At 37.5% G+C, this 15,005-nt stretch overlaps 1 protein-coding gene and 1 long non-coding RNA gene across 14 annotated transcripts; both read right to left on the bottom strand.

Moving 5' to 3' along the window:
• Positions 1-8,926: 8,926 nt before the first annotated feature.
• Positions 8,927-9,846, bottom strand: LOC124341849. The gene is made up of 2 exons (XR_006918630.1): positions 9,749-9,846; positions 8,927-9,066 (listed from the first exon to the last, which is right to left on the bottom strand). It is a non-coding gene; the product is annotated as an uncharacterized LOC124341849 (long non-coding RNA).
• A 1,651-nt stretch (positions 9,847-11,497) lies between these two features.
• On the bottom strand, positions 11,498-14,873 carry LOC124341864. 13 transcript variants are annotated; one of them, XR_006918647.1, is made up of 12 exons: positions 14,325-14,861; positions 14,104-14,171; positions 13,900-14,023; positions 13,743-13,834; positions 13,487-13,672; positions 13,300-13,418; positions 12,813-13,218; positions 12,611-12,743; positions 12,331-12,550; positions 12,133-12,269; positions 11,947-12,063; positions 11,498-11,870 (listed from the first exon to the last, which is right to left on the bottom strand). XR_006918647.1 is itself a non-coding variant. In XM_046794816.1 (4 exons), exons 1-3 carry the CDS (start codon positions 14,082-14,084, stop codon positions 13,641-13,643), a joined length of 309 nt encoding a protein of 102 aa, XP_046650772.1. In that variant the 5' UTR covers positions 14,085-14,873; the 3' UTR covers positions 13,299-13,418; positions 13,487-13,640. The 13 variants fall into 13 exon arrangements, 1 of the variants encoding a protein (XP_046650772.1); XR_006918637.1 differs by having other exon boundaries at positions 13,900-14,256; positions 14,325-14,862; XR_006918639.1 differs by having other exon boundaries at positions 13,900-14,204; positions 14,325-14,862.
• Between the last annotated feature and the right edge of the window lie 132 nt (positions 14,874-15,005).

Below are 15,005 nucleotides of genomic sequence, written 5' to 3'. Positions count from 1 at the left end.
GTCGGCAACCACCAGCACTTCTGATGTTTCCAACGCCTACCCTTCTGTCAGTACCAGCGCCACTTTCGATGGGATGCATCTGTTTTAAAGTTTTAAAAATCGCAAGATTTATATTTCCCTTATTAAAGATTTTTTCAAATGTTATTTTTGCTATTTAAGAATCAGGTAGTTGGTCTTTCCAGTCGTCATTTTTTTACCTATTCAGAACCTGTGTCGGAACCCTACTATATTGAGGGCTCACATCCTAGCATTATACTCGTTCTTGCACTTTAATCTTTTGAAGAATGCATTCACTTTCTCTAATTTAGATGAGCATTTCCGAATGTTTGTCGTGTTTGTCCATTTCGTAGAACTCGACTCGAATTTCATGAGTTTTACAAGGTAAGCAAAAAAGTCAGAATTCTTGTGGCGTTTCAAAAGAAAACTGTTGATTAATTGACAGCAGATTTTGGGACATCGTTTTCGATGGCCTATTGCATAATTTCACTGCAAATTACATCAACGACAATTCCAATGTCAAAATGATCTCGCGTATCTTTTCTTGGCCTATCTTGGAGATAAGCAACACTTCTGAAAATATCGGTGTCCACCAGTTTCGGCACTTTTTTTCGGCACTTCGATTTCGTCGTTTTCGGCACCCCATGCAAACCACACTTCCTCGATTATGAAAAAATATTGTCCATTTCGGCACCAAATTTGCCCGTTTCGGCACCAATTTCGATCGTTTCGGCACCAACTTCAACCGTTTCGGCACCCCATGCAAACCATACGTCCTCGAACATGAAAAACTATTGTTTGTTTCGGCACCCAATTTCACCGTTTCGGCACCAATTCTGTGCCCATATGGAAGTTTTTTGTACAATAATCATGTGATTAAATCACTCGATTTATTCACCCAAGCAAAATTTTGATTTTGGTTTTAGATAATAGCTTTTTGTGGGGTAGAGCCTTCTAGGGTGTGCTCAACAGCGTGCCGCTGAGAAACCAAGGGAATTGCCGCTGAGCTCGGCGACAACTCGCTGAGATTTCTCCCAGTTTGTTCGGCCGGACCTAGAGCTATTCGATCGCTCAATCGGAACTTACTTTAAATCTCGATCGGGAGAAGTAGTCTTTGCTTCGGCTGAGGAATATGTAAAGGCTCGTACAGGCCTGCAAAGACAAATCAGACTAAGTTAGTGACTTCGGCGCTAACTCAGAATAGACGAGTGAATCCAACTGCTCGCAGCGTCGTCTGCAAGTTGGCCGGGAGTAGAGGCGGGTTAGTCCCGGGATGGGGCCGTTCGACGGTAGGTCGTACTAGGTGCCCGAGAAGGAGAGCGAGTGCCGTGTTACTCGAAATCACAGCAATGCGTGTGCTCCTTCCAGTCAGTCCGCCGGAATGCTTCCGGGTCCCGACACATAGAATGCCTGTAATCGAGAGCGATTCTAAGCCCCAACTTTACAAGTTGTTTTACTACGGCTGGCTTCTCGACGGAAGCTGGCAACCAAAACAGTGTTAATACATCGGCGTTTCGAAGCCGAGGGGATGACTCTAAGACCCTAGGAAGAGAATCAAATAAATGAGACGCTTACTGTTTGAGTAAGCGTCTCATCATTTATCTAGCGTGCCGTACCCGTGTCACTAGACTATACGAAGAATAGGAAAAAGAAAAGAGTTTCAAAATGTGGTGTTAAAATTTTGACAAAATTTTATTAAAATCCAATAAATAAATCTAATAATAAATACAATAAATACAATAGTGCTGAAACGGAAAAACATAGTGCCGAAACGGAAAAACATAGTGCCGAAACGGAAAAATATAGTGCCGAAACGGAAAAATACACACGCCTGGCAACCCTCCCAAAAACATGACGCCTGGAACTAAATCTGGCGGCGGTGCCGAAAAAGACAAACACAGTGCCGAAAACAACAAAAACAGTGCCGAAAACGACGAAATCCAAGTGCCGAAAAAAAGTGCCGAAACAGGTGGCAACCAAAATATCTGGCATAGATCTTGGAAGATATAAGTACAAAATTTATAGGAATCCATACAAAGGGATTTTGGACAATGTTCCAAGCATTGTTAGGGCCACCAAGGGAATTTTAAAGAATGAAAATATACCCTATTTCATTGAAGCTTTGAGTTTTGCCGTCAAACCCGCCATTCACGGACACCAGGTTTTCTTCGATTATCAAAAAATGCCGAAACACGGTGAAGTACTTCCATTCAAGTTCTCATGCCACTGCCAAACTTAATATGTGTTGTGGTGGTATGGCGAAGTAGAAATTGGAACAGGACGTTCCCACCAGATGAAATTTGACTTCCGCAATGATCGTAATCCCTGAGGTAATATAAGTTGTAGATGAATCTTTAACTTGATTCATATATTTTATTTATTTTATATTTTAGTCTTACAAAAACTTCTATTAGACTGTTGTTTTTTGTGTATATAGATTTAAAAACAAAAGTTGAAGAGACTCTGATGCTATGCCATACAGGAAAGACCTATGGCGTTTTCACGTGCGCTCTTTTGAGCGCTCGAAAAAAAAATAGATTAAGGTACTTTTTGACAATATACGTTTCAGTGGGCGCTAATGTGTAATCCCAAATTCTCGAGCGTCAATCCGTGCCCTTCCACTGGGACGGAATTCGTTGTCTTGATTCATTTTGGGTTCCTTTCACTGGACAATCTCGATTCATTTTTTGACTTCGTTATCTAGAGCCGGAAACAAGAAGCGAATCCCGATTCGACTTTTTTCTAGGAAGTAGAAGCAGACGATGTTATTTTGTTTACAATCGCTTGGACCTTTAACATACTGTTTCACTGGTCGAGCAATAACATTTTTCATTGCAAGATTTGTAGGCGCTCTAAGTGGGATTTTAAAGAATCCAGCTCCTTGCGTGTTTTGGAGCTCTCGAAAAAGCCCACGCGAAAACGCCATTAATGCTCAGTGAATGGAAGGTGTCGACCGGTATCATATCATACAACTTCTTGAACCGTGTTAGCTTCTTACAGCAGATCTGAGCTCGAGTATATACTCGCCCTTATCAAAACGTTCTACTACTTCTAAACTACTGAGGGATAAACTAGATGACATAACCGCTGCTATGATCACGATGAAATTATTCTGTATTGTTATGAGCAGGAACTATTTACGGAATACCATATTAAAACAGTCTACTTTATTTCAACTTATCTTGATCTTTGGTAAGAATTTAATTATATCAATAAAAATCATTTATTTGTAAGTCATTTGTCCTGTTTTTGTTTGTTTTTTTGCTGTAAGAGTAAGACAGAGTTCCTGTTAAAATGTACACCTCAAGTTGTTTCCAGTTCACTGTAGGAACATATTGCTTTCCACGTGAGGAAAATTCCCCTGCCCATGCAAAGCAACATACCTCTGTCATACACATACATGTTATACACTCCTGACGGCAGGCAGGAGCCTAGCTTCAACATGGGTATAGAGAAGTTCTGGCTTTTTTTTTGGATACAAGAAGAGTCAAGACGAAGCATAGCTTAGCGAGAGGCTGCAGTAGGGTACCGTGTGCAATATACCACAGTATACGCACATATAGAATATCCATATGTATGACAACTATGATTGACGCCGGGTTGATGCGCACTTTTAGTTTGAGTAAGATATTTTGTCCAGTTTCCATATTTTTCTTACAAATTTGGTTCGAAATGCGCTCTTTCATGAGTGTGAAATGTGCTTGTAATGCAAACGAAAACTATTTAGATAAGGCATTTCGAATCCGATTGTGCGTTGCTAGTGACCCTACATTCCCTCCCAATCCATGTTAGTGCTGTGGCAAATGCTTTTTTACGATGTAAATAAATAAATAAGCTTAATCAGAGAAGTCCATCAAAGTGAAGCACAGCATTCCTGTCAGACTACAGCAACATCTTCTCTTGTAATTTTAAATACGGAGAATAAACCATACGCAGCAAATAAGAAATTTTCGCGAGGTAGGCTATTCCTTGATGGAAGCTTGTTTTATCTACTTGACTTAGCCCTTTAACTTAACGATGGGTAGAGTCGTAGAGCAAATCAAACCTATCAATATCAACATATAAAAAATAAATTTGGGGTGCTCAATAAGAAATTTCTCCCTATAGAGCATTTTAAAGTCTATAAGAGTATCCGCAGAGCAGAAAGTCGTGCAACTTCTCGACCAGTGTGCACCGTAGTGGTGGTTGGTGCAACTGCTGCTGCAAGTTTTTCTTGATTCATACTCTGATTGGTTTGATGTCGTGGACTGACCTTTTTGATTGGTCTCTTAGTCACGTGTTATGGCAGACCAATCAAAAAAGGCCAGCCCACAATAACAAATTAATCAAATTCCGAAACAAGACAAACTTGAAGCAACAGTCCCGCCACCCATCCTCACGGTATGCACTAGTCGAAAAGTCTAAACACTTTTTGCTCTGCGCATACCTCTAGACTTTAATGCTCTTTTTGGTCAGTGTTCACTATTCACTTGATCAGACTATGTCAAATCTGCTGGTGGTGCTGGCTTCTCCACTGTTAAAAATCCTTCCAAATTTTGGTGATTTTCCTCCACTACAAACGTTAATTTAACCTAAAAACGAAAATTTTTGCTTGCTTCACAGAAAGAGGTGATTTTTCACCCTTAAAAAACATTTAGGGGTTAACAAACCACAAAACGGTGTAGCCGCTCCGGAAAGTGGCACTAAATACACCAAAAACCATTGACAACAGTCACACAATGGTTTCAAACGCAAGTAATCGTATGAGCTAAATTTAGAATTAAAACCTATAATATCATAATTTTTTTTCCAGCTGCAATTTTAGTGATTTACCTGCCATATTTATTTGATATATAAATTCATTCTTTTAATGTAATGACCTTGGTCAGTATTTTGGGAAAGCTTTCAATTTTTGTTGGTTTTTCTATGTAAAATACTTCAATCAACATGAAGTTCAAAAAAATTTATTGTCTACCCTATTCTACCATTCAATTCAGCAAGAGGAATAGAGCTATAAAATATTGATGATTTAGTAGTTTTTTACAGCGTCATTTAAATTAAATAAACTGCTACGTGCAGTGAGAATAAATAAAATTTAAAAAGTCCGAAAACACTTTCGGTGAAATAAAAGCATATACTTAATTTCATATATTTGACATAGTGTGATTAGCCGAATGTACAGCGCGATTGTCTGAAGCATCCCGTATGAAATATGAAGTAAAATATTAAGCAGTAAAAGATATAAATAAAATTCAAATATTTGAATCTGATACTTGGTGAATCGTGGCCCCTCTTCTTGCGATTAGTTTTCCGCATTATGTCATTGTGATACTTTTAGGTTAAATACGATAGGTTAAATTGGATAGCAATAAATATAAAATATCGAAACATTCACAAGCAATCTGTCAATACTTTGAAAATACAAGTTTAATGATGAGCTATATTTGTATTAATGAAGTATTGAATTTTGGTACTTTACTTCAATCAAATTTCCTATTAAACCGGCACAGATTTTCAGATTATAGCAAATCAGAAGAGACATTGGTTCTTAGAAGTCCACACTCGGCTACTGAGCTGCAGTCGGCCAATTTTGTTGAAACAATTTGATGTGATAATCAACAAAAATGAAGTAGACACTACAGGACTAGACTGCTGAACTCACTGCTGTGGTCCTGTACAGCACTGCTTAGATAAAAGAAACCTGGCCACCTGAGACAAATGAAAAATATACTTCAATTAATGCTTGCAAAAATACTTACTAGTTTTTACGTCAATGAGTCAAGCTCAAGAGTCTCAAGTCTCAAAAATTCACACTCAGCTACGGGGAAAGTGTTGTTGAATCAATTTGATGCGATGATCAACAATAATGTAGAATGAAGCAACGACACGGTTCCAGGAATTCAGAAACTTACTTTACTCGTCTCTGACACAATCTCACAATTCTCTCACAGAAGACATAGCGTTTGCGAAAAATGAAGTCTCGCTGTCAGGAAGGGGAAGAGAACCAAAGAACCAAATGAAAAGTAATGAGTGAAGTACAAAATTTTAAGAAATTTGAAATTTTTCATTCATTTGACAATGTTGCAAAAAAGTAAAATTACCTAGGTAATGTTGTTTTTTTTATTACTAAGTATTTTTTAACTAGGTATTATTATTACTAAAGTAGTCCAGAGAGAAACTAGATAAAGTATTACTAGGTAGAGTAGTGGTAAACAAAAAATAGGTATTCCTAGGTAACCAGGTATTACTACCTTGTATTGCCACCACTAGGTGCGACTTAGGTGTGGGGGAGGCTTCCCCCCGCCATCCCGCGTCAAACTTTGTTGTTGGCAACCACCAATTTTCGTCTTCTTGCGATAGAGGGATTTTATTTTAACAATGAGTCCGCCACTCAATGAGGCCGGATTTGGGAGTTTTCATTTTTTGGGAATCGGTGAGTCGGTGACTGAGGTTTTTAACATCAATTTGGGTTAAAAATTGATGTTAATAAATAGTTTAAAAATAGTTTAATTTGGGTTAAACTATTTTGGGGGGAATTTCGCGGAACATAAAATGGTGAAATCCACGATTTTCTAGCTGCCATAGTTTTTTAGTTATTTAAGAAAAACTAAGGGGGTAAAACAAAAATTGTAGAGTTTTTTCAGGTTTTTAACATCAATTTTCAGGCGAACCAGACCGTTAAAAAAACTAGTTTTCAGAATGAAAGATTTTGCCCCCCTCTACAGACTTTTCGCCCCGTTTTTTTATCTGAGCCTTATTAGCAGAGATAATAAGGATTGAAAATCTAGACAATTTTACGCCATTTTCTAACGATCTTCACCATCAAACGACTTTATTTCGCCATGCCATCTAGTGGTCGATTTCGAAAATGCACGGGGAAATTCTTCAAAAAATGTAGGGGAGAGGGGGGCTAGTTGGCAGGGTCACTTTTTGTGAATTTATTTGAATATTCCGTTCCACACACCAATTGAACCAATTGCTTCAAGCTGATTCATATACAGAATTGGTGTTGTTGCGGCTTCCGGCCAGGAAAAGTTCAATAGCCTGCTGCGAAAAGCCTTGCAGGTCGTACGATCTCCTGAGAGCTTCCAGGCGGCTAAATTTAGCGCGCCGGATTGGAGCAGCGGATGAGGTTCGCCCCGCGCTGATGTTAAGAGTGCGGGTAACGGTCGTAGGATCCGAGGAATGTCGCAACCGTGCTCCAACAAAACCAGAAACCAGGGCTGGCCTGTCACAGACGGGGCAAATTAATACAATTCATGCTTTTTAACGTCGATGTTTTTCAAGGCATCTAAAAATTAGGGAAAAGGGGGGAAACGCGTAGCCGTAAATGTTTTCCCAACAAACTGAGAACACACACAGTAGGTCGCTGTAAGGCTTGATAGCTATTGGAATCTTTTCTGTACGAGATGGGATCGGTCTGGTAACCGGTGCGGTAGGGGGAGCGAATGATGTAACACTTTGGTCCCACGATTCTGGTTCCATGCGATTAAAACGAACGCCTTTTTCTCATCGCAGAGAAATCCGCCTGAGTCGTAACGATAGCCACTCTCTGTGTCGTAATAAAAACCATCTTTGTCAAACGGATAGCGATAACCCTCATCGTCATAGCAGCAACCGTCATCACTATAGAAATAGAAACCGTTCTCACCGCATCTATACCCTCTCTCGTCGCCACGCCGGCTACTGCTGAGCTGATTGTCACGCATGAAACGGTCGTCGAAATGGGTCACAAATCCAAAGTCTTCCGGCCTCGACGCTTCACGATTGTAGTCGTACCAACGGGGAGCATAACGTGGGAAATCGACAGGTGAGCGGTCTCGTATTTGATAATTAAGATACTGGTGATGAGGACGGCTACGCAATTCACGATCGCGCGCTCTCTCGCGCTCGAGCCTGGGTTGATCGAAAAAACCAACACGTGGATCGAAAACCTGGCCATAAAAAACTCACTAGGCGATGGGCGATATCTAGACATTCTGTCGACGCGTATTACTAGTAACAGAGCAAAAATAAGTCTGATGAGAAGGGGGCGTGCCGTGGCCGAGGAAGGCTAGACGACCTTCAGTTTATCTTTGAAGTGCTAAAATAAATAAGTTTACACCCTTAGGGTTGAGCAGAATGTATTCCGCTGTTCAATGTGTAATTTTCACGAAAAAAAGTGTCAACACCTTTTCTGTGAATTTTTAAAGAAAAGAAATTGTTTCTACTTAAGTTAGGATAACCATCTTTTGTATACTTAATCTAACTATCTTAGACTATATTATTATTGAATAAAAAATGAAAAGAACTTGTGAAGTCATCCATAGCGCATAGTTCAAAGTAGGGTGGTTTTAGCGTTCGGAAAAGATCGATGGTGCTGCCATCTCGGTCGTCCGATTTCGACGCGATTTTTTTCTAAAATTAAGTTATCATTCCTTCATCACATTCTGATCAATAGTTTCCCCTTAATTTTAGTTTAAAATACAAAAAACTGTAAAGTTGTTTGATTTGATTGGAGTTGGGCTGGTGTGGTGTCAGATAAATAAAGTAATCACTTGAACAAGGCTTAATTATTTACTATTAATGTTTTTTTAATAATTTTATGATTCAAAAATCAAAATATCATCCTTAAATTTAGCAAATTATGAGCATTTATTTTATTCGAAAATTTATTCAAAATACGAATAAAAATAAATTTTATTTTTATTCTTTATTCTTCATTTTTTATTTGTATTCTTTATTCTTATTCTTGATTCGATCCAACTTCCATTTTATTCATGTTCATATTCAAATACATTTTACCTTATTCGGCAGAACACCGCAAAAAGTCTTATTTTGACCTATATTTAAGATTTATTATAAGAAAAATTAATTCGGGAATATGACCGCGGCAAGGTTTTGTCGTTTTTGTTAGAAATGTCCCTGAAGTTTCCGTTTTGAAACTGAATTAAAACTGAAAATTGGACTATTTAAATCCATTCTTCTATTGACACACAACTGACTTCCAAGTTCCTTTTTATATGCAAACATGCAAAAAAACCGGATTAGGCTCTCATTTTTAAAACATTTTTTAAATTATTTTTAAAAATAAAAAAAAATGTGAAAATACTAGCGATCCCACCCGAATTGCATTTGATTCGAATCGATTCGAATTGATTCGAATCGATTCAACTTGAATTGCGTTTTTTGAGATTTTTCGAATATTCAGTTCAACTCGAATTGGAAAAATCAAAATTCATATTCATTTGAATTGTGATATTTTTGGGTAAATATTCATGAAAATTTACCTGAATATTCATTTCCCGATTCATGAATATTCATTGTGAATATTCACGAATATTTGGGTCAATTCGTGTCAAATTTGACAAAATTTTTGCAGAGTTTGAATATTTTTAGTTTCAATTTCGACCGCTAGATGTGCAACCTCTTCGTATCGATAAACGAAGGTGATGGATATTGTTTGGGTACTTTCAAATGGACAAATATTCTATTATTATTGAATTATAACTAAATCCAGTCGATTTAAGTGATATTCTACTGCAATTACTTAAAACAGTTAAAATTATGGATGTTTTAGTGTAATATTTCTTGCCTAATAAAAGAAATTTTTTTGAAATTTTTTCTTGATTTCATTCGAATCGATTCGAATTCCATTCGAATTGATTCGAATTGACTTTTTGTCAATTCAAATCAATTCAAATTCAACTCGAATTGTATTTTGAAAAAAATTATTCAACTCAGATTGCGTGAAATACCTCGAATTGATTCGAGTGGGATCGCTAGAAAATACTATTAAGATATTGAGTGAAAGACAAACTGCAAATTTTAAAAAAGAAAAAAAAAGATTTTCAATTTAAATTATTTTTAAAAATAAAAATAAAATGTGAAAATATTATTAAGATGTTGAGTGAAAGACATACTGCAAATTTTAAAAAAGAAAAAAAAACAGATTTGTAGTGTACGGAGAATGTTTTATTACGGGTTCGAAATAAACCATTCTCCGTACCACCCCAGTTTTTGAAATTCTCCGTACCACCCTATGTTAATACCCAGTGCACAACGAGGCTTGACAAGCCTCCGCTCATGGATTGCAATGAAATTAACGATTGAATCCTCACAAATAGCGGTTTAAATACAATATTTCGTTTCTTTAATTCTATTAAACCTTTTTATCATTCTATCTAATTATTGTGCGATGTATTTACTATCGATTCCTAAGAATCGATAGTAAATAAGTTGTTTTGGTGCAGACAACAGAACTTTTTTGTTTACGTTTTTTAAACGATGACGTCTTTAGACGAAAGAGCAGTGCAGAAGCTCTGCAGGCATTAGTTATGCCTGAAACTTTCGAAGAAATTGCACGATGAAGCTCAACGGGAGAAGCAACGCATAATCGGTCAACGAGTAAGAATAAGCCAGGGGAAATCTAGTGCTAGGCTTGTGGGTCAACCTGAGCTGGCCTTAGGAGTGAGAGTTATCAAGAAAGGCTCAAAAGAAGTATCTTAATATGGTCCATGTAAGAAATGTTGCTTTTGTTCAACTATATTTCTGTTTTAAACAAGCTGTATTTAACTTGGTGTTTTCTTACATGTTTATAGACCTTGGAACGGAAGACCCAAAATCTCAACAAATCAGATGGTGGAAATCCTGGCAATCAGACTAAGCGATTTTGTCTTCAGTCAACAGAGTCTTCATGGCAAGCATGAGCAGGTGTCATTGAATAATCATGCCATCCTTTGGTCGATTTGTGTGAAAGCACCAAACACTTTTCGTGCAGTGTCAAATGGTGTAAGTTTTATGATGAAGTGCTGAAATCTCAGGTAGCTAAATTCACTGGTAATCCAGAGACGTATAATGTTAAGATTAAAATGTTACTTTTAACCAAAATTATATTTGTACAGATACCCAAAGAAGGCGTGTATTGAAAAGCTAATTTTGATCGTCTTAATGAGAAGGACCGTGTTATCGTGACGCAACCAGATTTAGATGTATTCCCGTGACACATTTGTTTCAGGTAAAGGCTACTTTGCTCAACGTATTACGTATTTTATTTATATCATTATTTAAACAAGTTCTGTTGTCTGCACCAAAACAACTTATTTACTATCGATTCTTAGGAATCGATAGTAAATACATCGCACAATAATTAGATAGAATGATAAAAAGGTTTAATAGAATTAAAGAAACGAAATATTGTATTTAAACCGCTATTTGTGAGGATTCAATCGTTAATTTCATTGCAATCCATGAGCGGAGGCTTGTCAAGCCTCGTTGTGCACTGGGTATTAACATAGGGTGGAACGGAGAATTTCAAAAACTGGGGTGGTACGGAGAATGGTTTATTTCGAACCCGTAATAAAACATTCTCCGTACACCCCCCGAGACCAGGCTGCGATATTTTTAAAAATTATTTTAAAAATTATTTTAAAAATTATTTTAAAAATTATTTTAAAAATTATTTTAAAAATTATTTTAAAAATTATTTTAAAAATTATTTTAAAAATTATTTTAAAAATTATTTTAAAAATTATTTTAAAAATTATCATTGCAATTTGATTTTAACGGATTTTACAAATATTTTTCGGTATTTTCCATCAAATAGATGTGAGCCAAATAGGCCTAACGTGCCATACTCCGTCAGCCCAAAAAAATCATTCCCCGACTCCCCGTCCCCGAGTCAATTCCCCGAGTTTTAATCTTTTTTTGTTTACCCGTCACTCCGTTTGAACGGGGACTCGGTCGTAGCCATTTTCCCCGAGCTTTAGTTCCCCGACCCCCGAGATTAAGTTACCCCCCATTTCCAACTCGGTGATTGTGATTATCATCTTCTTCCGAATGCGCTGGATTTCGGTTTTCAACTTGGTTTCCGCATGGACAAGATTTCGATATAGACATTTGCTGACATTTGCTTCCTTTAAAAATCGTTTGGGAGTGAATAAGTGACTCAAATGGAATTACTTTAGCGCTAAAGCTGATATACGTAATTACTTTATAGACTTGAGATCTTCCTCCTCATCGGTAAGTCGGCTTTCCATATCGAGATTGATTGGTTCATCTAAGCTGCAATTCCATGCGACGAACGCGATGTTCTTCAACTTTACGAGCCTGAATATTATTTTTAAAAAGGGAATTGTTAATCAAATTATCCAAATCATTCGATGTCAGTATACGTACAGTCTCTGGATTTCTTTGTATGGTTAACGCAACTCTTCAAGTTCGTTTTCTAGACGGCGATATTCAATTTCTAACTAATAGAATCTGCTGTTGAGTTCAGACTTCAGAGTACTGGCTCTTCAGCTCAGCGATCTCATCTAGTTAAGGAAATATTGTCAGTAACTAACAAGTGAAACTCGGAAAATATGAATTTACTACCCAATTTCTTGTTTTCACGGGTAAGCTGATCTTTCCGTTCGCGAGTTTTGTTCAGTTCGTGAGTCAAACGGGAAATCTCTGTCGTCTTGTTATGATTATCTCTCTGGGAAGCGTCGTATAGGACACTCAGCTCAATCTTATCCAACTTGGATTTGAATTCAATGTTGATGAGCTCCAGTTGCTTGCTGCGCTTCTGCATCTCTCGAGCGGTGCTATTAGCCTGGATTGATCAAGTTTCAATTATAAAACTTCGCTTTTCTTTAGTGTTTTGATGAATTACCTTCTTCAAATCGATGATGAGAACGTCTACCTCATTCTGTAAACGTAACGTGCTCTTCTCCAAACCTGAGCATTTGGAGATCAGAGCGCTGATCTGTTTTTCCAGTTAAGTCACCTGGATGTGAAATTTGCGCCTAACAAACAACGGGAAATGAGTCACGAACCGTTTTCATCAAATCGGAGGGGAAATTTAGACGTCCTACCTGATTTCTTCGATCTCTTCGGTGTGAAAAGTGCAGGCATGTTCGTACTTGGATTTCCAAGACAGACAATCCTGGTTGACTTTGGAGAGCTGACGTTCCAAATCCAAGCAAGCTTCCGCTTCCTCTTCCAGCTGAACGCGGATCGACTCCAGCTCAATTTTGACTGAGTGCAAATTACCTTCCAAAGGGGAACGGCGCTTCAAGAGAACAGAAATGAATTTTTTTTTGTGCCATCGGTGGAGATTTACGCTTTCTTCTCTTATTAGTTTTTACGCGTTTTTTGTCTTCAAAGCGACGACGCAGATCTTCGAATTTGTTTGGCTTGAGCTGAGTTGCTTTTCAAATAGCTGATGTTTTCGTAGCTGAATTTCAGCTCTCGTACTTCCTTGGTCAGTTCAATGTTTTCCTGTTAACCAATAAAGTTTGTAAGTTATTGTGATCATTTCCCTTTATTAAATTGTAAATTAATCGTTGTCTTAAAGTGTACAAACGAGTTTTGTGGCTGCTGATGTCGATAATAGTGCTGTTGAGCTCTTCCACTTAGAGTGTGAACTCATGAATGTGCAACTCAAACTTTTCTACTTGCTTGGTGTATGTTTCAACTTCCTGGAAAATAAGCAATGATTTAAGAATAATTATACCGTTCTATTCAACAATCTACAATGGAATTTTACCCTAACTTTGTAAGCTGACTCAACATGAGACATAAGCTTGATTGCAGAGACCACAGAAGACAACAGCTCCTTCTCCAACTTTGACTTCTCTTTCTTAGCCCTGAATGAACTACTCGATGAATCTTTGCTGGGAGAATTATCAATTGAGTGTTTCTCAGCTCTGTTTTTTATATTTAACTTCTTCACCTAGATATTTTAAAAATAGAGAATTATTCTTCTTGCCGTGACACATCAAAACGTGTTGACTAAAAATTACCGTTAATTTCGGCGCTATTGTATAGTGAAATCTTTGCAATGACTGATTCCGTGGCAATGTTAAGGTTATTCCTTTTATTAGTTGGCTGAAGCCTGAAAGATCATAAACAGAATTATATAAAACTTTTTGTTCTCATACAAAAAAAAACAATTCTTACCTTAGCTGAATGCTATCACTCCCAGAAGCAGCCAATATTAGCTGTAAAGGGAAGGCCAGCTGCAGCTCAACCTGAAGTTGACAGATCTGCTGTTGAACAGTTGAAGATGCAGTTTCTGGAGGATCTGCTGAACACATAGTTGAAACTGAGCAGTGGCAGTTGCTGAGCAGTGCATTTTTCTCCATTAATATAGAGTGGACATACTTCTCGCAAGAAATAAAGTTCTAACAGCTCAACTACACAGGGGCTTCTGATGTACCCAGTCCCAGCTCCTCCAGTGAAAAACATCTTTTTAGTCAAAAAGTCTTAAATGTGAAAACTTGGTTAGAGCTGATAACCAAGAAGTTTAAGGAATACCTACAATAAGAAACATAATTATATAAAAATATTTGTTCTAGTCTAGCACACAAAAAAAAAATTCTTACTTTTCCAAATTAGGAACAATAACAGACCAAGCACAAGCAAACACCAAGTTTCTTATTAGAAATGAAAACATATCGTCTGCTTCACAAACATAATTATTAATTTGAAAACAAATGACAAACGACAGTTGTCTAGATCATCAAAGGAAACACAAATAAAAAATTTACGAAGAAAACTTTCATAGTATCACCCATGAAAATAAGCTTGAATAGAACATAATCAAAGGCTTCTGACAGCTATCAATTGGCAACGGCCGACGGGGGTAACTAAAACTCGGGGGTCGGGGCATGGACTCGGGGGTCGCCATTTTCCCCGAGCATACGGTGTGTCATTTCAATGTCACACGACACCAAAAAACACGTTTAAAGTGTGTTCAAACGGGGTGATGGCCTGACAGGTAAACAACGAACGACGAAAACTCGGGGAATGATTTTTTGGGCTTGCAGAGTGATTTTCTTTCTTTTTTTTTTACAAAGTCCCTTTCTTTCCATCCCATATTAATTAGCTGTTGCGAAGGTTGCGAATTACTATAGGGTGCGGAACGAACACTCATTTTCTGAATTTTTTTTTTCAATAATCGATCACCAAATTGGATTTGAAAACTAAATCAATCAAAATTCTAGAATTGTTTCGTGACGGTTCTAGAACGGTATTCCAATCGTGTTTCGTTACGGGAATTCTCC

This window comes from Daphnia pulicaria, chromosome 6, assembly GCF_021234035.1.
Source record: "Daphnia pulicaria isolate SC F1-1A chromosome 6, SC_F0-13Bv2, whole genome shotgun sequence".
Taxonomy (NCBI): domain Eukaryota; kingdom Metazoa; phylum Arthropoda; class Branchiopoda; order Diplostraca; family Daphniidae; genus Daphnia; species Daphnia pulicaria.
This window is presented reverse-complemented; position numbering and strand designations above follow the sequence as displayed.

What these genes read in the sequence shown, in the direction of transcription:
- LOC124341864 (XM_046794816.1), bottom strand. Translation starts at nt 14,084, where the DNA reads ATGGAGAAAAATGCACTGCTCAGCAACTGCCACTGCTCAGTTTCAACT. An exon ending in AGTGATAGCATTCAGCTAAG is followed by an intron (nt 13,835 to 13,899) that starts GTAAGAATTGTT and finishes ATGATCTTTCAG; the next exon opens with GCTTCAGCCAACTAATAAAA. An exon ending in CAATAGCGCCGAAATTAACG is followed by an intron (nt 13,673 to 13,742) that starts GTAATTTTTAGT and finishes TAAAATATCTAG; the next exon opens with GTGAAGAAGTTAAATATAAA.